Source organism: Triturus cristatus, chromosome 3_1 (genome assembly GCF_964204655.1).
Source record: "Triturus cristatus chromosome 3_1, aTriCri1.1, whole genome shotgun sequence".
NCBI classification, from domain to species: domain Eukaryota; kingdom Metazoa; phylum Chordata; class Amphibia; order Caudata; family Salamandridae; genus Triturus; species Triturus cristatus.
In genome coordinates, this window is record NC_140583.1 from 992726294 (window position 1) to 992749750 (window position 23457).

At 43.9% G+C, this 23457-nt stretch overlaps 1 protein-coding gene across 3 annotated transcripts in view; it reads left to right on the forward strand.

The window, feature by feature from the left end:
* Positions 1-2803: 2803 nt before the first annotated feature.
* The window catches only part of SCMH1 (Scm polycomb group protein homolog 1), a 369044-nt gene continuing 348390 nt past the window's right edge, over positions 2804-23457 (forward strand). Inside the window, exons 1-4 of one of the 3 annotated variants that reach the window (XM_085645667.1) lie at positions 2804-2932; positions 4879-5003; positions 6934-7019; positions 19469-19531. In XM_085645667.1, the coding sequence (XP_085501793.1) occupies positions 6995-7019; positions 19469-19531 (88 nt within the window). In that variant the 5' untranslated portion in view covers positions 2804-2932; positions 4879-5003; positions 6934-6994. The remainder of the gene's footprint in view (positions 2933-4878; positions 5004-6933; positions 7020-19468; positions 19532-23457) is intronic. The other 2 variants (XR_014978950.1, XM_085645668.1) reach the window with 2 other exon arrangements.

The following is a 23457-nucleotide window of genomic DNA, read 5'->3' on the forward strand; positions in this document are numbered from 1 at the left end:
AAGACCCAACAGCAGTTATAACAGCAGGGCCAGCAAGCACCTGAAGGTAATGAAAGGCTGGTCTATATTGGTAAAAGCCCCTTGAGCTAAGAATAGGCAACAAGTATCTTGCTCTGGGGGATTCATAAAAATTACAGCATAAAATTAAGTGTTCCAAGGACTATCAACAAAGGGCCAATATAGAGGCGGTATCATACTATCCCGGCGGAAAGCATAACCCGTATCTTATAGCACCCTACCACAATTTAGAGAGCGTAGATCTCTCCCATGGGCGAATAACTTGGGAGCGAAAAGGCTGAAGGCCCGTGCAGGTTTGGGTGATCTTAAAGGCTCTCAAAGTTGGTTTTACTAACGTCTCAGCTTCAATCCTCTCAACAGCATGCCTAAAAAACAACTCGTTAACCTTCTTCTCTATACTTTCAGTAATGAGCTTGAGAGCAGAGTATAAATCTGGACAGCCCAATGAGGCAGCTACATTTTTAATGTTTGTCAGCCACAGGATTTTATACTCATAATCACAATCCAATTAAGGATCTCTTCCCTTTTAAAAGCTGTATGTTGCCCACTCAAAACGGATATCCACAGGAGCCATTGGGCTATTTTTCCATTATCATCAACACCCCCCAGGCCTAACTCATCGTGCACAAAGAAACTGGGGCCAGCTGGACCCACTTTAATCAGTTTCTTGCGAAACCAGTTCTCCTCCTGTTGGATTCTCTTGCAATTGAGAAAACCCCAAAGGGTGACACCGTACGCGAGGACCGGTAAACATTTAATTCGATAGATTTGGAGCAGTGGGACAATTGTTTTGCTACCTATCGTTGCAGAGAACCTAAATAAAGCACTACAAGTTTGGTTACGTCGCTGACTTCTGTCAGCCAGACTGGGAATATAATAATTTTGTTGATCACCTGTAATGTCCAGATAGGAGAAGGTACTGACCCTTGTGATGACCTTCTCTTTGATGGCTATTGGTCTCATTGTGAAGGGCTGCCTCCCACAGGCCATGTAATGGGGTGTGACTATATTAGTGTCAAGACTAAGCTTGTCCTTCAATGAATGAATGAATCAGCATTTATAGAGCGTGTAGCTACGCGTAGGCATCCCAGCGCTGAGAAATAACTGAAGCTTCAATTGAATAGGTCTAACAAGCCCCTAAGACCGTTTGAGGAACGAGAGAGCAATACCGTGTCATCAGCGTATAGCAGAGACAGGATAAAAGAGGCGTTAACCTTAAGCGTGTCTTTCCCATTTGTCACCAAGAAATTATTCAGACCATTTATGTTTAAAATAAGAATATGGGTGCCAAGACACATCCCTGCCTGACCCCAAAAGGAGGCTAAAACAATCTCTGTATTCTCCCTCCTATCCAAAACTGACAGTAGCTGCAATAACTGTGTGAAGGGCACATAGGAAATCAATCAAAGCTTGGGGCATTCCTAGGTCAGCCAGTAGAATCCACATCTTTGACTGGTTAAGAGCACTACTCCAGCCATGAATGCTAAGTCGATGGTTCCTTTTTGGCTACCACATATTTACCTAAGCTTTTGTTTAATGAATGATGACAGCATTTCATTATATCTTCTTATTATGCTTGTTATAACATTATAGCAGCTGTTATCGGAGTCCTAAGTTGTTAGATTTGTAGGGACACATCTGATTTATGATCCTTTGTTCTATGCCAACTGTCTACATCCTGAGCTACTAAATTCTGCATAACTTTTCAACTTTCGCCCGTGCCACTTCCAAGTACATTGTCACACCAAGTATGATGACTTATAATCTACTTAAAAGGCTTAGTATGGAAAAATGGAAGATATGATGTAGAAGTCAAAGAAGATACTACAGAAATTGTAAAACTATGAGGCCATATGACATTGAATACCCAGACATTTTGAATGCCCGGGGCTTTTTAGCCAATTTTAATAACATTGTCCTGAAAAATACAGTGTTACCGTTTTAATAGTTTTCTGGGGGGTTGTGAGGGTAGGGGTCCAAACAATTCTAGTGAAGCATAGTCTTGCAGGCTGGATATTTATGTCTCATCAGTGTTAAACTTCACCATTTGTCACTATTCGTGGCTTCCCTATATCTCACTGAATGTACATAGAAGGACCTCCTGCTACTAATATCTGTTACCAGGGCAGAGAAAATACAAGTGTTCAAAACAAATCTCTTGGCAACTTTTATTCTATTGAGCATTAGCGAACATAATTGCTATACGATAATGGAAAAGGCTGAGTATACACGAAGAAGTGCATTATAAAAGCTTTTTATTCTTATAAAATGACATAAAAACGGGTTTCTTTTGATTAACGCTGTGAAATCACGTCTTGACAATTGAAAACAACGAATATCGCAAACAAATGGCATCCCTCCTCGTCAGCTATTCTCCTCTCAGGGCTGTCCTGCTATAACGTTTCTCTTGGAAATGTTTCACCACACCCTTAAACCCCATCCCTTCGGTCACCGATCTCCCGGGATCTATATGTCCCCATCCCTCGGAGCGAGGATTCAGCACACACATCCAGGTAGCGTCGGATTATTCAAAACTACGCCAGCAGACACGGATCAAGGGGCTTTAATCGGGTGCGGCAACAGGAGAAATCTTTTCCGGGCCTAGTGACATCTCTTCCGGTGCAAATTGGAATTGTTTTTCCGGAACAACGAAAGGAGCTCTTCCGGTGCAACACAAGAGGCGGGGTTTCTGGCAGTGGGTGGTCCATAAACTTTGGGGCGGGGATTTTTTTCCTGACCAATCATAGGTCTTACTGGGAAGTGCAGCCACAAAGGCCCTCCTAGTCCCGCCTCCTGGGGCTGTCAAGCAGTTTAGAACCAAATTCATTTCATGCTTTCTTTCCCTCATCTTGAAGTTGATTTGAGGCTGTAGCAAGGTAGAAGCAATCGGATGTATCACATTTTTGGACTAGAGGTAAGGCACGCATTTGGAATCTTCCCGAGTCTGATTGTTTGGCATTTAGAGTGTCGTACTCACAGGCAAAACAGTTAACAACACAGACAGTGTTATTGGAGAAAGCTTCAGTCATGCATGCACACATGCAGATACAGTGCAAACGATGGAAGCATGTGCATCAGTAATGCAAGGCTCCCTCACAAGAGATACATAAAACAGTAAGAGCGCACGCAACAGCAGCGCAACCTATTAAACAGCGTAGTACAGCAGAAATAATTGTTTTGTTCATATACTTAACCCGCTATCCATGTGCATCAGTAGTGTGGGTTTGCCTCACACCCAGAAAGTTCATATCACGGGCAGCAGTGCAAGTTCTTCTTACACAGGAAAGGTAAAGCATAGGATCATCAGCCATTCCTAAACATAATGGAAATCCTGAAGCCCTAGCTTTTTTTTGTATGTATGTATACATTAGAATTTGTGGAGGGCAAACCGAGCTCCTAAGCAACACTGCGCTGCACAGTTGGCATGTCCCTCAGGACTATGCACTTATTCTAGGAAGGCTCAAGGGAAGACCAACGGGCCAGGTGTAGTGTTCCTCGAAGACCCCTCTCTCCTTGTTCAACTCCATGTCCTTATTTAATTCCTACTCAAAGCTTTATTTTTCTGGTTTATTTTCTATTCCTACCTGTGTGAACTTCCCACATTTCAAACCACACCCCATTACCCGTTCTCTTTAAATGGTGGTAATCACATGCCTATTCTCTATCACTGTCCTAATCTTGCACTAAATTATCTATTCACCTCACCAATGTTTCATTTGAGCCGGGTACCCCCTCAGACTCTCCTTAGCTATAAGACCCAACTTCCTCTAATCCCACCTCAAACATACTGGAGTTATACATGGAATTATTTATTTTAAAAGCACAGTACTAAACCCAGCAACCTAAAATCACTACAATAACCACAAATCGTAGATCTTGGAGTAGTGGGCTTCTCGCCATAAAAGCTTTACTGCTACTCATCTGGGGTAGTAAGTGCTGAATTATTGGCTTACAGCACAATACAGTGCAAGCATAACTAACACAAATAGGCACACGTTTTTCAGTTAATTACTGAGGTAGTAAGTGCTGCATCAATGCAATTACAGTACAGTGCAAGCATAACGAACACAAATTGGTACAGAATGGGCAGCGGATGTGCAAGACTTCTGTTTTATACAGAATGTACAGTAAGGGCAACCAGAGTTTAGGCTGCTTCTCACAGAAGCAGCATTAGTAGTGCAGGCTTCCCTCAGAAGCAGCAATGCAATCTTTACACAAGCAGCACAGACTGACCCCCCCCCCCCCTCAAAACAGGAGAAACGCAACACAATCGTCAGGGCAAGCCTTCCTCATACATGCAGGAGGTACATTATGAGTAGCAGCAGTGCAGGCATTGATCATACTAACAATCGGGTACTCAGAAGGCAAAAGCTATGCATTATTCCAGAACAGACACAGTGCGGTCAGCATCAAAACAGTCATCCCACCCAGAAGAGGTGCAGTAGGAATAGCTGGGGTGCATGCTTAATTGCACCCAAAGAGCTGGCAGAGTATGAGCAGCAGAAGTGCAAGCTCCCCCTGTCCTTGCACATGGTAAACAGTGCCCTAGTGGTTCCTTGTAAGTACTGCATTTCATAAGCACCTCGTCTTCCAGGGAATTAACTTGATTCGATATATGTCTAGGAGGGGAGACACCATGTTGCTGTTGGAATTCATTTTAAGACTCGGAGAAATCTATGCATCAATCGTCATTCTTTTTTACTAGTAAGAAATTCCACCATGAGCAGGCATCAAATGAGTTTCAAGTTATGTCAGAGAATATAAGGATCATATTCTGGAATTGACCGTGGTGTTTTGTTTTGTGTATTTTATTCTGGGTGGTTATAGAAACCGGTTCTACGTTTTCATGTTTCCCTCCAGAACAGAAGATCTAAAGAGGCCTGACTTTCACAGTGCCACCATCTCTGCATTACTAACACGGTGTTAAGGATCGAAAGCACCATGGGCTGTGTATGAGAATAGCCTTCAGGACAGCAGTTTTAAAAGTGAGTGGCAGCTGGGACCTGGGGATATACTGCTTACCTAAACAATATCCTATCAGTAAAGATAACCAACTGCCAATTAGACTGTTTTTCATTACTATAAGAATGCATGTGACTTCACTGACGCAGAAAGCGAGATGTGATGGGGAGAAGATTTGGTCTAGTTGGTTAATATGTATCCGAAAAATCTGGGTTGTAATCCCAGCTTCGGCACTTGACCAAAATATTCTGATCATTTTACTTTATCTACCTGTGACTCGACATGTTAACCTATTTAACGCAATATAATTATGCTTAGTGGTGTCTTCTGGAGAAAAAAAATCTATACTTGTACGTTCTCGTGCCACTACTTCCCATTACATATTGGGTTATTTGGTTTCAGCCTGAACACACTCTATATTGTTCCATATGCAGCATGTTATTGTATTGTAACATTAATGCCATATTTACTGCCCCTTTGTGAGTCGCTCAAGTTCTTGCCTACATGAGCAGTATGGTTTGCTGGGTATTGTTCTTTTTCCAGTTTTTTTAATCCTAAATGGGAAGTGGTTCCATGTTATGCGTGATGACCACTGAGGTGCTGTTATTTTGTGCAGCGCTTAGTTAGCAGTGTGAGCTGTGGTGAAACATGAGAGTGCGGTTTCTATTGTTTGGTAAGCTGGCAGTTTTGATGAGCTCTGCAGGTCCCTTTATGGTATTTCTTATGATCACAGTCCACTAAGTTCGTTACCTCAGAGGGTTGTCTGTTCTGAGATTTTTTTAAATGGTTATAATAGTATGCAGGTATAGATTGGAATGGAGAGATGGTCATGAGATTTGCAGGGATGGGCTTTGTTACAATCATCCTTTATATGAATGTCATTGTGAGAAGACAATAAGCAGTCATCATATGTAGTTAGTTGGGCACTACAGTGGTGGACTAAATTAGAGTTCTCCGATGGCTAGCGGTTTGTAGTAGATCTCCTTAGTTATCTGATGCCTGTTCAAATAATGATGGGTGGCTTGTTGCTGTGGACTGGTCCAGTACTGAGTGATAGAGATGACCCGTAGCGGCTCCGTCTTATGTGAGTGAAAGGGGGCCAAGCAGTATAAGGAAATTATTATGGAGTCTGTTTGAGCTATAATCCACTGCACGACCACTGAGTGTTTTACTATGAGGGAGGGTACGGTGCCTATCTGTAAATGTACATTAGTAGTGAATATCCCTGCTAGGCGCAAGCCAACCCTTCGTTACCTTCATGAACATAGAAAATGGTTAGTGTTTATGTTTATAAAATTTCAGAGCATGGACTATGTGGTACTCAGTGACTTGACACTTTTTGCTATTTGGCTATATCCCATCTTTCATCCATTCTCCCCTGTCTCTGACAAAGGCACTAATAGTGCTGTGGACTGGAGTAGTTAAAATAAGGGGTTATTGGTGCACAAGGCTACCCGTGCAAGGCTGATCTGTCATTGCTTCCTGAGTGTAAGACAGTTTTTTTTGTGTTTATGTATCTATCTCAGAGGGCATAGACAAGGATCTTGATCACAAAAGTCTGTTAACACACCTCCCTATTAAGCCCAGTTAATGCTTGATGTGCTTTGCACTAACTGTATGCTGGTTTTAAGGGAATAAAGAGAGGGTTGGACTCGATCCTCCTATCTTCCACGAACTTCCATGCCTGGGTGCTTGATATATTGCCTTCTCTTGACACTTTAAGATCCTTCTTTTCCACACTGTTGCACCTTGGCACTGGAGATGCTCCCCTTATAAGGCAATGTGTCAAGTAATCATAAAAGACAATTTTGTTCATTTATTGTGCTGTTGTATAAATTGTGCACATCAAAGGAAAACTTTAGATATTTGGGTGGAATATATAATTTCAGATTATGACTCTCAGTATTTCTCTGGTGGGGTTTAGACTTACTTGCTTTCTTTGTCTCCCTCTAGTGTATCAGAGTTTGAAGAAGGGATCTGAGTGCCCGATCTAACACATTCAGTATTGGGAATAATGCGGAAACCAGGTCATCAGAAAGGTAAGTGCCAGTGGCATAACCATGTAAAACATGTCCTAATCCGTGGTTGATCAGATCTCCCCCCTGTTCATTCACAATTTCTTTTTTTAGACTCTGCACCCTAGTTCTGAGTCATGAGCCTAAGCTCGTGTTTTTAAAAAATTAGGTTTCCGGTTGGAACGCAGGAGTTAGATTTATTTAAGAGTTTTATATAGCGCTGGCCAGACCCGAAAGTATCGAGCGCTTTAGAACAATTATCATGACGACAACCGACAAACATTAGTTTAGGAAACAGGATTGTCTTTTGTCGAATCAGGCTAAGGCCTGGAGGGGGGCATAGAAGGAGAGCAAAAGATAGCTGGTGTAGGGACCCTCTTGCTTTGTGCGATATCGATATTGAGCAATTGGTTGGCTGGATATGCTGCTGGGTGAAGCTGTTTTTTTAAGTCAAGCCCGGACACGAGTGTTACTTTTGTGTTTCCACTTTGTTTTATTCAGGAAACAAGGCTCTGTTTCATGTTTTCTTTTCAGAATTTTAGGCTCTACTACTTTCAGAATGATCTTGTGATTTGCTTTCCCAGTGTGGATGTCGTCTGCTTGTGGTTCTTGCCGGGCCAAAGACATTTAACATGCTGAGGAGCCACTTTTGCAAATAATACAAGTATATTTAGGCAGATAACATCCGCCGGCCACAACTCGTCTGTTGCCTTTCCTACTGCGATGGCGACTCCGTGTGTTTGCTCTCACACACTTATAAGTGTCTGTTCAAGGCTTTTACAATATTGCACCACTTCTCCTGCTGCATGGAAGCTCTACCCATTAACCACCACTTCTGGGAGAAACGTTGTTGCTCCGGGAAAGTTTCTAGAGACTCCTTTTCTAAAACTGCTCTCGGGGAATGTGCTCACCTCCTCTATGGTATTCGTATCATAGCAGTATTAAAAGGTCTGTCGTACTTTATGTGTGTATTTTCTTTCATACAATCACAATTGCATTGCTTTTATTTAAATACATGTATTAATAAGAAGTCAGGGACAGATACAGATCTCATCTGACAACTGCAATAATTATTTAATCTGAAAAACCCCGAGAATCTACAACCCCTGATGCCCGTTCACTTATTCATCCCTCCTCCAACCTTTCCCAGAAACTTACAGAACAAGCAGTGCTTGGGGCCAAAACTCTCCGTTTATTTTTCAGCAGTTAGTGACTACTTTTGATCTCTATCCAGAAGGCCTCAGGTTATCTCCCAGTTCAAGAAGGTGGGCTGCCCCTCAGTTGTGTTTGTCGCACTGTACTGGGATTGCACATTTCAGAAATATATCACATCCGAGTAGCTTTTTTCTTGAACCTAAACACACCCTTTCTGGGGATTCCATCGATCTTTTGGGGAAACGGATGATCATATTACCCTGCAGCAAATAACTCATTTATTTTTACTATCTGAAAAAGTATGAATTCGTTCTGAAAAGGGCCCCTCAGCACTATAAAAAAAATCACCCTCCTTGCATCGCTGGTGGAAACGTTTGATAGTGTTTCCTAAAATGTTATTGCTGGTATTGCACCTACTGTGTATAACTCTCAGGACAGCCTAAACATATTGTCTTCCTTTTGGATTTTGGCGATCTAGAGGCTTACACAGGGTGTAGAATATTTGGACTGTGAAAATCCTTGGAGGCCCTTTTGGGAGGAGCTGTGTATGGTTTTGCCACATATAATATTGTAGATATTTGTAATGTTATGACTATATGCCAGACGGTTGCCTTGTGGGAAAAGCTATGTGCAATACAGTAGGCCTGGGTTCCCTATGATGACAAGCCAACACTGAATGCTATAGACCAAATTGGTTTATTAGGAAAAGTTATATCAGATTTCATAATGTATTTTATGAAAAGTTATGACAAAAACTTTAGGCCTAACTTTTTTTTATTGTTTTTTAATGTTTTCAAGTATGATGCTTTTTCTTGATATTGGAAGATTTTCTTTTTTGCCTCTCCCATACCACCCGGCCTCACCCTCACCCGGTATGGCTCGCGGGTAGGCGTGCAGGAGGGTCGCGCAGGGAGAGAAGGGGTCGTGCGGGGAGGGGGGAGTTTTAATTTAATTATAAATCATTTAAAAAAATGTAATTTACCTTTGGCAGGAAGCAGGCAGCCTCCCTCACCTCCCCTAAGCCAATCACAACACTGGATTTTTGTTTACATTCAGGCTCCCTTGAGCCGGTGGGGCTGACGAGCCCATGGCTACGCACCTGCGCGCCTTGAGTGGTACTTTACCTGAGAATATTTTTTGGCAGCCTACGCAGCAACCCTACACACATACCTACTCCCTGCTGACGAGAGGCAACTACCTCGAAACACGTGTCCAGGGATGGCTAACGCAACACTTATTTTCATTTTAAACTTTTGGCATAGGCGTACCCGCCGACGCTTCTTCATGGACCACAATTCTTTGGGGTAACACGCTGGTAGGACTAGCAGAGTGCGGCCAATCGGATTTTTGTTTACATTCAGGCTCCCTTGAGCCGGTGGGGCTGACGAGCCCATGGCTACGCACCTGCGCGCCTTGAGTGGTACTTTACCTGAGAATATTTTTTGGCAGCCTACGCAGCAACCCTACACACATACCTACTCCCTGCTGACGAGAGTCAACTACCTCGAAACACGTGTCCAGGGATGGCTAACGCGACACTTATTTTCATTTTAAACTTTTGGTATAGGCGTACCCGCCAATGCTTCTTCATGGACCACAATTCTTTGGGGTAACACGCTGGTAGGACTAGCAGAGTGCTACACCTACCTTTGTTCCAGCGATGTCTCCTTTCAACATTTTGGCGACGATTTAATTATCAGCTGACTGGCACCTGCATCCATACGGACGCAGCACCCCACGTCACGTGTTTGGCGGCAGAAGCAACTCTTTGCGGAGGATTGACGAATCCACGTGAACTTGTCGTGTTCCCTCGCTAGTGGCCAAGGAGTAAGGACTTCGGAATAATTGCTGTCGAAAATTGAGAAGGCCTTCGCACCAACCGTGAGTCTGCTTGTGCGCGCGCTTGTGCTTATAGTTTAATCATGCAGAAATAGACAGAACAACTCCTCGCCAGCTGACCAACTGCTAACTGGCGCTCCTAGAATCCGCCACTAGAATTGGAACACAATAAGTGTTCTAGAAGTAAGAACTAAGGTGAACAGTACACAAGGATGCATTAAGATGCATTTACAACAGGCCTACATTAAGTAGGTCCTGGAAGGAGGGAGGTGTGTTGGGTGGCGGTGAACGAGGCTGGCAGAAGGCAGGAAGCAGGAAGAAAACGGTTGCAAAAACGGGCGGGAAAAGGACAGAAAAATGAGACACAGAAGTCACAAAGGGCAAGAAAAGGGAGAAAAAACGGCTGAGAAGTCACTTGGGCAAAAAAATTAAAGGAAAAAAATGGATCAGAGAGGTCGCAAGAAAAAGAAGGGGAAAAACGAGGCAGAGAGGTCACAAGGGCAAGAAAAACAAGGCAAAAAACGAGACAGAGAGGTCACAAGGGCAAGAACAAGAAGTGTAAAAACTGGCAGATAAGTCTCAGGGGCAAGAGGCAGAAAACGAGGCAGTGAAGGCCCAAAAGGAGGACTTGCTGCATGGGAACGAACCGTTAGAGCAGAGGTCTTCAAACTTTTGGATGCCGAGACCCCCCTGTCAACATTTTGAGGCGTAAGAACCCCCTCTTGACAAAAATGTCTAAACCTGTTGACTAAATTGCGTGGGATGAAAATGTAAATAAGGTTATGTGATGCCGCGTATTTTGGGATAGCATTGCTTCATTATTTTGATATTTGTTACACACAGTAACGCTGAGGAAAGATTTCACCCAATCAGTACCCATTTATAACCAAAATACAGCAATTATCATCAGAAAGATTTCAAGTCAACGTTTGTGAAGGGCCTTCCACTCTGCAGCAATACGTGCTGCCACATTAGAAGCTCACCTGGCCCTGACCGGAAGAAGCAGGGGTCCCTTAAAACCCTGGCGGTTTTGTGTAGAGTTAAGCCTTTTACCCATGCAGCTTTCCTCTCACCCCCTCCCTTCCATCTCTCTCTCCTCTCCTAACCCCGGATCCCTCTCTCACTTTGCAGGTCATTTTCTTTCACCCCTTTTTACAACTTCTGAACTCTCCCCATTCAACCTCTCACTTCACCTTTAATCACCTCTTGCCATTCTGTCCTTTCACTGCCCTCATCTCTAACAGTCTCTCACATTTATCTCATGGCCTCTCTGGCCCTGTCACCTCCCGTGCCCCTCAGCACTTCTCATTCACCTCGTCTCTTCATTCAAATTTTTGTCTATTTGTATCTTACACCTCTCCAGTCCCCCCATTCCTCTTTCACATCTCCCCTTTGTTCTAACAGAAGCCCTCACCTTTGGATCACACTCACTTCTTGCGTGTCCACACTTCTCTTCGGCAATTCACATTTCTCCTCATCCCTGACCTCTTCAATCAAATTCTCTCACTCCCTTGCTGTCCTCTCTCATTTTGGGTGCGGATGCAAGTTCAGAATGGGATGAATGAATGTATGATTACTGATGGGCTTGTTTGTGTGAGTTGCATATTGAGTAGTGAGGGGGACAGGTGAGTGAAGTGTCACATGAGTGCAGGATGAGTAGTGTACTCGTGTGACTGCAGGTTGAGGTATAGTGTGAGCAGGACAAGTGCATTTTGAGAGCAGAGTGATCACTGTGAGTGCAGGGTGAGCGGGTGAATGGTGCAAGTGCATGGTGATCAGTGTGAGTGCATTGTGATCGCTGTGAGTGCAAGGTGAGCGGGTGAATGGTGCAAGTGCATGGTGATCAGTGTGAGTGCATTGTGATCGCTGTGAGTGCAAGGTGAGCGGGTGAATGGTGCAAGTGCATGGTGGTCAGTGTGAGTGCATTGTGATCACTGTGAGTGCAGGGTGAGCGGGTGAATGGTGCAAGTGCATGGTGATCAGTGTGAGTGCATTGTGATCACTGTGAGTGCAGGGTGAGCGTGACAATGAAGGGCGAGAATGAGGAATGAGTTGTCTGAATGCAGGGTGCATTCCCAGACCCATGAAGTAACTCAGCATGTTATTGACGGGGCGTAGACTTTAAGATCTAAGTTAAACTATTGCGGCATTAATCGGGGATCGAGGGTGAAGGAAATAATGTGCTGATCCTGCAACAAACTTCCAGTCCTATGGTTAGGGTTGCCAGCAGATTATTTTGGTGGCCCAGTAGGTACAAAAAAAAACAGTCACCTAAAGCGGTATTTTCAGCGCTTATCTGTGCATACTTCCCAGGGCCAGCTTTAGTGCTGGTGGTGCCCTGTGCGACCATATTTGTTGGTGCCCCCCACAATGACCACCCCCACCACGGATTCTCTCACTAGCACCCTTTAACAGTGACCAAGTCTCCATAACCCCACACTCTCAGATGCATTGAATTAGTTATATAGTGCCACTCATACCAGTGTAGGGTGTCCGAGCACTTTGCATCACACACACATTACACAGAGACAATCAATCATAAGTGTGTAAATCAGTGTATAGGAAATGTTACATAAGCCAAAGGACTAAAAGTATAGGAGTCACATGTCATCCATACTGGTAGGCAGTATAGTTCAAGAGTGCTTGGTGTGGAGAAGCACAAACTCAGAGTCGAAAAAGAAACAGCATAGTTGGGAGTTTCCTTTAATAATAAGAATTGATTTCTAGCCAAATTAACCCTTTTTGCAACATTAATCAATGGTCTAATAATGTATTCTTTGTAGTGTGTATACAGTTCTAGGATGAAAGTTAATAGCTCACTGTTGAATATTAGGACTTTAAGTTATAAATTGCAAGTAACAAAAGGATGTCTCTTTTGAAAGCAGTAACCTGCTGATCTCTTCACATCATACGCACTCTGTAATCTACTTGGTACACGTTCTTTGCAGCAGGCATATTAACCCTCTGCACTAACATCACCCAAGTCAAAACCTCAACTATACAACATTCTGATCTCTCTCCAGGAAGATAATTAATCACACAAGTTATCTTGACATTTATGTGAGGCCTGGTAATTGCCGGGAAAGAAATGCTGCAGCAGGTGCTTCAAAAGCACAATAAACTTTCACTCAGGGCGCCCCCAGGAAGCCAACTTTGTATTCCTTTCCATGAAATGCATTCTCACACTACGGCAGTGAATGTAAAATCCAAATGTAAGGAATAGGCACAGTGGGGACCCAGGGGGTACTGGAACCAGCAAAAAAACCTAAGCCTCTGTAAGCAGTTTACAAAGGCATGTTAAAATGCAAATGGTCTTTAAAGACCTGTGAAAAAACACGGGGGTGCCGGAGATAGGAATCCAGACACTGCCCAGCTGAGCCCCCAGCAGCTCAAGTTTCACTGCAGCAGCCCGGGCTGAGACACAGGACGGGGGAAGGGGGGGGGGGGGGCTGAAGCCCTTGGGCCTGGGCAGAAGTGTGACTGGGAAGGCGCGACCCCCTTTGCATCACTCCACGGCCCCCCTGGGGGTCGCGCCCCACAGTTTGAAGACCCCTGCGTTAGAGGGAATTGGGCCTGGGATTGGGAAGTATTTATGAAGAGGGACACGTTAGGTATATTTGCAAGGTATAAGAAGGACGCTTCCTTTCTCCATTTTGGGGAAGGAGGCAGTTTACAAAATAATTACACTCCCTAAGTTTTGTATATCGTAAAAAACGCCTAATTTTGGATGCTTTTAAATTGAAGGCAATACTTCATAACCTGAAGGTGTCCTATTATCTCTATGTGGAGGGGTGTATGACAAGGGCATCACCCTCCCTGACATAAGGGAGTATTAATAGGCATCACAGTTCGTGATCTCGAATAATTGTCTTTTCTTCTCAGCAGGCGTCATCTCTGATCTTACATAGGCATACCATGGGATAAGAGGGTATCTTAGAGTAATTCATGGGAGAAGAGGGCTGGTCCATCTCTCAGCCTCTGCAAACTACTTAACCAGGCCTGGGTGGAAAGGAGTGATCACGTTGGAAACTGAATGTTTGGACTCTGCTTTCCAGACAGATTTGCTAGCTCTGAAGGGATTCTGTAGGTAGGATCTTAAAGGTGGGAGGTTTCTGGGAAGTTAGGGGTGTGAAACCCTTTGCAAGTCTGTTCAGAGTTCTCCTTAGATTCCGCCCAGCACTATATAATATATATTCAATTCCATGCCTACGCTGAGAAACTACACAACATGCTGGATTCCTCCAGAGTGTGCATAGGATTTTATCTGAACCACTTCTTAGGAAGGCTGTATCTACCAAAATGCTGGTCAATAATACACCGACACATTAGTGAAACTGTGGTGCAGACGGCAAATGAACATAGTCCCACTGACAGAAGAAGCCTTGGATATAGTGAAAATGTACCACAGTGAGGTGGCCATTACCCCAGAGTTCTAGATAGTACGGATTAAGATTCTGTGCAGTGTATTATTCATGCTGACAACTCGCTAGGATGGGAATTTTTGCTGATGTTGCCTGTTTGTGACATTGTGATGGCGAGGTTATCCATTTCTATGCTTTGTGGCAATGCTCATTGGGCAGGACTTTCTCGAAATGTAAAGGGTGCTCCTTTGTGGTTTTGGGGCTCCCTGTTGTATTCTCTACAAAGACTGTTTTGCCTGATATATGGAGAGACTGCTTTGTGAGGAAGTAGCATTCCTTTGTGACTTTAGCCCGGTAGTGGCAATAAGGAAAATTGCACAATTTCTGGGTGGTCATCTTTCTCATGGGGTGGATGCTTGGGGCACTGACAAAAACTGGGAAAGTTGGACCTCTGTACAGAGAGCTTGCAAAGTTGTAGTTCTTGCAGAGAAGCTCTTTCTTACTGCATGGCTGTCCTGTTCCCTCAGCGTGTTTCGTGTGCTCATTATATACATTTCCTGCTTTGTACTTCATTGCAAAAAGTTGCATTGCTGATTATGTGTGTTAGAGAATGTTTATATCTTTCATACATGACACCACACAGAGAAACGTCTCTGTGATATGGCAGAATGTGGTGATTCATAACAGATCACAGATTAATTTGTTATGTTGTATCATGGACAGAAATATAAAACCCTTATTTAAAAAAAAAAAAAAGTAAATGATTATTCATGGGAATGGCCCCTTTTAAATGATTTCAGGCAAAGTCCTGGTGATCCATTCGGCTTGGTTTTGTGTGGTACTACTGGTTGCAGGAGCGATTTATTCTTTGTGTGCAGTCCCCCGCACCTCCTGAAGCATCTGTTACTGGTACAAGGCACAGCTGATTTTAGCTGCTGGACATAAGTCTGCAGGGGGATACCCACTAGTTGGCTGAACAAAAGAGATCCTCTTTGACTCTTTAGGAATTAGTCAAAGTGTCTGTGGTGCCCTAGCACCTTCAGCAGTTAGTCTCCTGGAGCCCGACAGCTCAGTTCAAGTCTTACTCGCTCCTGCAGTATGGAAGCGTTAACTGGTACAGAGAGTGCTCTCGCCGAGGGCGCTCACAAGTCCTGATGCGATTCGTAAAAGTCAGGCTGCTTGCGGTACATGCAGCAGTACCCCAGCAGGTGCAGATTCATCCGGTGCGATTGCCCACACCACAGTGGCCCCTCATGGTATATGGGGTCGCCGAGTAAGGCATGTCTCGATACTCTGGCAACAATAAATTCAAAGGCGGTTCCCTCTGGCAAATGGGGACACTGCAGCAAGGTGATGCTGATCTGGCTTTTCCCGCACGGTGCTCACAATACAGCTCAAGTCACAGCGGCCCTCTCATATGGTGGTCACCGGATCACTCCTGCACACGGTCAACGACCTGATCGGTGCACAGCCGTTTCCTTACACCTCGCTCAGTAAGTCCTCTCGGTAGGGATCCCACTGGAGATCACTCCCTCCAAAGCTGACGTCCAAGCAATAAAGGCTTCTGGTCCTGGCACCAATCATATTGCCTGGCACCAATCATATTGCCCAAGCGACATCCAGCTTCTTGCTTTTCCCTTACACTGAATTCAATTATGGCTGCCTTGCCATTGATCTGAATCTCAGCCTGGCATGCGGCTACCCCAAGCCTTCTTCACTGGCTTCCATACATGTATCCTTGGGCTCAGGGTGTATCTCCTCTGGTTTAAAGTGCTTCCTCTCAACTATAGTGTGGAAGGCTTCAGTATCCCTGAGAGCAGGCACTTTCCTCCCATTGATACTAACTTTGTGCACAAATCCCATTGTGTTTCGGATGAATGTGTTTTAGAGCATCTTGGTCCTTCTCCCAAATGTCTATAGCTACTAGGTTTAGCGCAACTGGTCCTTCTTGAGTACCTTCACCCACTTGCTTGCTATCGTATCTGTTTAATGACCATCCTTTTCTAGGAAAATTAGCATCTGTGTTTTGAGAGCTCCTTAAATATCAAATGCATGAAGGCAATCTCTACAAGAGGCATTGAAAAAGTCAGAAGATTTAAAAGTAGATCATGTGCGTAGTCCACTTTTATCACATGTCCCCATAGTTGGGATGTCTTTGAAGAAAATCTTTAACCTCATTCCTTTGAAGAATTTGAGAATTTCCAGCTGTATGCTGAAAATGTAAGGGTAACAAGTAGGAACTCAGGAGCTGCCTTTGCTAATGAGAAATAGTTCAGTCAGTTTGAAGGTATGTTTTTATAGGTCGAGCTTTGGAATAGTTGATTCCGCAAAGTGTCATGTTGGAGGGGTCTCCAGCAGTAGAATTTGCCTCAGGCTTAGTACCCCCCATCCCACAGTGTGGTAAAGGCATGCCCTTGGCATGCTTTAAACAAGTGTTCCCTTTGAACTGTGCCCTATGTGTGCTAAATAAAGTCTCTCTGAGGTCAAGGGATAGCCATAGCCTCTGTATCTAAATGGGCATATATGTAGTATAAGCAGAAAAAGGGTAAAGGCCATCCCATCTGTATGCAACATTAAGGTGTGAAGCCTTGCATGCATGTATTTTGCAGGAACAGGGTATCACAAGTGGCGCTGCCTAGTAGGCACTTCATGCCGCTGTACTCTATGAAGCTGAGCTCTGTTAATGCTAATTGTATCATCTGCAAATATATTGGTGAGGTCTTACATGTAATACAGAGTAGGAGATCATGAGCACAGCATGGTTGGCGAGTTAAGGTGCATAGCTAACCTTAGCAGGCTTATTTGTGGTCGTTTTAAAGCTTGTGCCCTCACGTAACTTGAACTGAAGTTTTTTCATGATTTATTTGCAGTCGCAGCCTAAACTGTTACTTATTTATTTTTTATTTGAAAGGTTTTAAATAGCACTGGCTAGACCCGGAGGTATCAGAGCGCTTTACATGAGTATCAGACCATAGTTGCAGGTTACATCGTTACAAAGGTTACACAGTTATTAGAGCATAGCTACATAGTTACATGTTTGGTCGAGACAAACAATAAGGACATGCGTAAGGGAAAAAGCAGACAAGGGTAGAGATTCAGGGGAGAGGGGCTAGGAGCAGGGGAAGTAGTCAGCGAATGAAGGAGGGAAAGAGGAGGGGGAGGGTGAGAGACACAGAATGAACGATGAGGGGGATGGTGACGGGGGCACAAACCGGTAGACGAGTAAAAGCTGCGTCCAAAGTCCAGTAAGCTGTGATCCCAGGGGAAGTGGTATCATTCCCCCAACTCCGTTGCGAGAGGCTCCCTTTACGAAGTGGACTCTCTCAGAGGAGTCTCTGAGACTCCAAGGCCTACTTACTGGATCCTTCCCCAAAAAGGGGAGAGGGAGTGCTTTGGCAAGGGGCGCCATACCATACCTCAACTGTGAGTGGCTCCCTTGGTGCTGTGGACTCTCTCAGAGGGATCACTGAGACTCCAGAGTATAAGTAATTGGATCTTTCCCCAACAAGGGAAGAAGGAGTGCTTAGTTAAAGGGCACAAGGGACAGGGGGCTAGGTGGCGTAGCAGGCTAGGGAAGAGATTAAGGGGAGAGGGGATAGGAGCAGAGGAAGTAGACAAAGAATGAAAGAGGGAAAGCGGTAGGGGACGGTGAGAGAGAGCATGAAAGGGGGGGGGGGAGGGTGAAGGAGGCACAAACTGGTAAACGGGTAAAAACCTCGTCCAAGGTCTGGTAAGCTGTGATCCCAGGGGAAGTGGTATCATTCCCTCATCTCCACTGCGTGAGGCTCCCTTTACGTAGTTGACTCTCTCAGAGGGGTCTCTGAGACTCCAAGGCCTACCTACTGGATCCTTCCCCAACAAGGGGAGAGGGAGTACTTTGGTAAGGGGCGCCATACCATGCCTCAGCGGTGCTTGGTTCCCTTGACGCTGTGGACTCTCTCAGAGGGGTCACAGAGACTCCAGAGTAAGAATATTGGCTCAGAATCACAAAATAGTGATATTAAGTACAAAGAACTACTACATATACAAGTGGTTAGAGTTGTAACTATGCAAAATAGTAAATTCACTCAAGGTTCCATTTTCACAACGATTAGGCTAAAAACGATTGTATATTACTATTCAACAGAGTGAACGGAGCAATAAGACATCCAAGGGGGTAGAGAGAGGGAGGGGAGGGAGATGAGATAGGTGATAGGAGAGATGGGGGCCTATGGGGGGGAGAAAGAGATAAGGCCATCCAGCCGAGGAGCAATGTCTGAGGGTCGGCAAGGTGAATTCCAACGGACCGAGGGAGAGGGCAAGAAACAACAAAATGGTGGCTCCATTCGTGATCAGGAGGGAAGGGATGCTGGGGCCACACACTTACACACTGACTCACATTCATGCATTCACACATGCACACACACATATCCATTCACAACACTAACTCCACAAATATTCATGCACGCACGCACCAAACATAAAAAATAATATCAGTCTTATCTGTGCAGCTCTGCCTCAGACCTCCTAAGAGGGTTGGGACTGCTGCCTTCCCTCATTGGATGACCTAAGGTCAGCCAATGAGGGAAGGCAGCAGTCCCAAGCCTCGGTGGTCCCATGAGGGTTGGGACTACTGCCTTGGTCAGCCAATGAGAGAAGGCAGCAGTCCCTCAATCATCACAGAGTGGGATGGGGTCAGTGAGACTGCTGACCCCACTCCACTCTGTGACGAGGTGTCAGTGACACTCGGCCTTGGGCAGTTTAGGGCTTAGAACTGAAGCACCTAGGTCCGAGGCAATCAGTGACGCCCCGCTTCCCACGAGGAGGAGGGCCTGAAGGGGCTTTTGCCAGGCAGAAGATGTCACGCCCACAAGAGCTATGACTTCTTCAGCCTGGCAAAGTTCAGCTCAGGCTGCCTGCCCTAAAAATAAAGAGTGTCTGTCAGACTGACCTTTCCTCAGCCTGACAGACATTCTTTATAGTGCCCAAAAGGTGAGGGGACGTGGCCTCTTAGCCCATTAGGATGGACTGCAGATGTTTATGTGTCTTTCATAATAGTTCTGCTCCCCAGAAATGTGCAAAGTTAGCCCTGCTTCAAGCCATTAACCAAAAGTATTGTTTGTTTTCTCATATTTGTAGACTGGAAAAATGGTAGGAAGCACAGACCCGGCCGCCCATCCGAACCCCCAGCACAGTACCAAGGTAGGAGCACAATAACAATTACTCCTTTTCAGTTTGGCCACAGATGTTTATTCCTTATTGGTGCCACCACATCCGAAAAAGACAGTCATCATGGTGCAGCTTCTCTTACTATATCAAATTTGTGATTCAAAAGACGCAATGCCGGAGATGTTTTAATAATATTGCACATAATCAAGGCCGTTGCTTTTTGTTTTTGGCTTGATTGAAATGACTGATCAAGTCGTAAGCAAATAGCTGTAAATCTGCTGGCAGCCACAACTGTTTGTTTAATCATTCATCCAAGTGAATCACTGCATGCATATTATGAGAGCTTGATGCAGATTTACCAACAGTATAGTGGTGTTAAATACCCCACAAAAGCAGGTGTCTCTGGATGTGTTTAATCTTTGAGATGTGATTGAGTCTGGAGTTTACTTCGCATATTTCAGCAACATGTGATTTGTTGACGAGTTGAATCTTTGAATGAGATTCTTGCCTGTGCAAAATATTGCAGTGATTGATGCAATGCTAAGAAGACAATGACAAGGGGAAATTGATGGCGGACTAAACTAAATATTTACGAAAGGGTAGTCAAGGTGGTGTTCAGGACCTTGACCTAGACTTGGTTTTGGTACTGGTATTAATTCAAAAGGTAATAGTAAACAATGTGTACATGGTGGAAATACTTGTCCTCATGGCAAAGGCTTCTCTATCAAACAATGTTAATAATGCACAGATGAGAAGTGGCTCTTGCCACATCTGTTAAAAGACTGGTCACTGCAAATGGTATTGTAGATGTAATCCAAATAGATTTCAAAATGAGTCACAAATGGTTTCCCAAATGCAGCAGAATATGAATAATATAGTCTGCTTAGCTGGTTACTGCACTGGGTTGTCCAGTCTGTGATTTTGCGTATAGTTGTGGTCCTGAGCTGACCTGGTTGGAGGGAGGGAGAAGTGGAGAGATCTCTTGGGACGGACATTTTTATCATCCCATATTGAATGTTTTTGTGAGATGTAAAAAAACGGCCAGTTTGTGTAGATATTTGGGAGCCGGTGTGGTGGACCATATTGAAGTCTTCCGAATTGTCCAGCACTTCAGTTATTCCATGCCTGTTCATTTAGTGATCTCTGTTTTTTGCAGTACAGTGCTAGTGATAGACCATCCTCAAAGCAGATATTTTTTTAAAATTTCAGAGGTGTAAGTTATAATTTGCTGCTGTTCACCATATCACAGAGCAGGCAGGATCAACTTAGAGGCTATGTATTAAGTATTTTTGCAGTACTAGAACAGCAATAAAGTTAAAATGCAAAACAATAAAAATCTCAAGATGAAATCAAAGAATAGAATACATTTTAATAAACAAAATGATAAAAATCCAATAAGGGTAGCCTTAGATATGAATTTTTAAAGTTTTAAGTAGAAATAGCACAATGGAGCACTAAGTGCCAATGATGGTCAATGGTCACTGTAGAACAGGACCAATGCGCAATTTGAAGCTGACAGCAATAGAGTGCGGGTTGGATACACTAACCAGATTCGTCATGGATAACAATTTTATCTTCTGACTCTAGTCCTTTAATTCCCAACCCACCACGGGGGTACAATTCTAAAGCCCAAGGACCTCAGGGAGGCACTAAGAGACTCACAGCGTCTCAGGCAGAAGTCATCAGGAGGGCCCAGTCCCAGTCTAGTTTCCACTGGTCTACTAAACAGTTGCCTTTTTAGCTTGTTCCTGTACTTTTAACAGGCGGTCATCTTTATGAACCTTGGGCTCCACTTATTTGTCCTGGGTACAAGAGGGAGATGAGGTCTACTCCTATAGGATTTTCTCCGTTCTCAGACAGCACATTCAGCCCTCTTCTGATCTTCTAAAGGTCTAGGAGTGTTTTGAAGTGGATGGCTGGAGATGCCACCTTTATTCCTTCCACAAGCTAGTGATTGGGAATGGCCCCTGGGAACACCCTAAGCAATGGGGTAAATGTTCTCTGTGCTGACCCTACCCACTTTGGGCATTTTTAAGATGGCCCAAGTCTTTGGCTGCACTAAACTTCTTCTCCGAGTGCTGTAGGTGTTTGTGGGGAGTGTACTGTGGTAAACCTAGTCTCCCACATTTAACACTAAAATCCAATTTTAGGAAGTCCTTATACTCCTAACAGATTCAGAAACAAAAGACTGGTAGAACAAAGCTGAGCTTTCAGCAACCATACATTGATGCACAAAAATTGTATTGGCTCCTCTTTGACATGCTCCTCAAATGTCATATGAAAAACCTAATTCTAGAGAGGGCCAGTGGTCCCCTAAAAGGAAAAGTAGCAAAGGTATGCACATTGATGACATTGAAATATTCAGATGCCCTTCCCTTGGTGTTAACTATGAGGAAAACACCTAACAGGACTACAGGATTATCTGTTCATTAAATTATTATGGGCCCAAGCCATGAGAATTCCTAATATTCCTTCAGCTGCACTTGTGAATATTACAGATGATCTGATTCTGGGTCATTGCTTTAGTTTGGATGATCTGGTACACTCTGTCACATGAAGAGAGTGAAGACTACAGGCAAAATGGTGATACAAACCACGAATTCACAGGGTTGAGCTCAAGTTCTCTATATGGATCTAGAGCATAAAAGGTACAGAGAGTACAACAAGAAAATCAAACTTGAAACAATCAAACTCTGAAAACCCCAAGAGCTATTCAAGGTGTTATAGTTGCAAGTTGTGCAAATCATGAAACAAATGAAGATGAAAATGAGACAAATGGAATAATTCTGACTGAAGATGACCGCTTAATCTGAACTGATTGGTCTGACATTTTGAGGGAAGATTGTGAAAGGCCTAAAATCAGAAGATCAACAAGAGTAAGCGTGTCAAACAAGACGGGCTCAGCACCGGAATAGGCACTATTGACAAAGACTGAATCACAAGAAAGAGACATTGATCTGAAAGACTATCAATTTCTTTTGGATGAACCTCCATGAGTATTATTGAACTGAGAATAATGGTGATCTTCACTAAATAAGTTCCTAATGGAATAATGAAACTTTAAAAAAAAAAAAATCTTGAAGTGAGTTCCCTTTAGTGCCCAGTTAATTCTCACTTATTTTAGTATATCTGCACGTTGCAGGCTTCCTTGCTTTGCACACGTTACAAAATAGCACGTTTGTTTTGTGCCACAATATTAATTTAGAAATACACTGCACATGTTTTTATTATTTAGTAGTTCTTCCTGGGACTCAGTCTGAACATTTCGAACAACACTGTGCTCTGTTTCCTTCTGTGGTCAGTCAGCAACATATTCTAACATTTAGAGATAACATAGAGACCCACCTGCTGTTTTCCAACATGGCACTTCTTATCATATAAACCGAGACTTGCCTTTTTGAAAACAGAGAGGAGGATTTCTAATAGAGGGAAAGGTCTTGGGACAGTCGCACCAGCTTTGCGCAATCTGAGATGCAGACCAGCTAACTATAAATGCCAGGTATGGGGTCTGGTACTAATCACAGTGATCACTGATATATCGCTGTGCTTACGTTGTGAAGGTAGGCTTAGGTAGATCTATCATTCGTTAGGTTAAGGCTTTTAATTGCGTACAGTTTGCTTCATGATAGAGCACAATAGTTTCAATAAATATTGTAAACATTGTTTGTGTCTCTCTTTTGTTTATTGTGGGCATGCATCAGTGAGAAAACAAAAGGTGATGATCTGATTCCACGGTTCCCCTGGGGACTAGAGAGTTGTGTTCTGGGGTGCCAATTTACCTGTTACTCTGGGAAGGTTGCGAGGGCAGGGAAGGCACTATGTGCTAATATGAATTGGGTCTACAGGTACTGATGTGGTATGGTGACTCAGTCCCTACATTCTGACGTCCTGTTATATCAGGCATAGTTCTGTTCCCTGCAACAATCTCTTGAGAAAACTATTTTTGAATTCATAGGGTG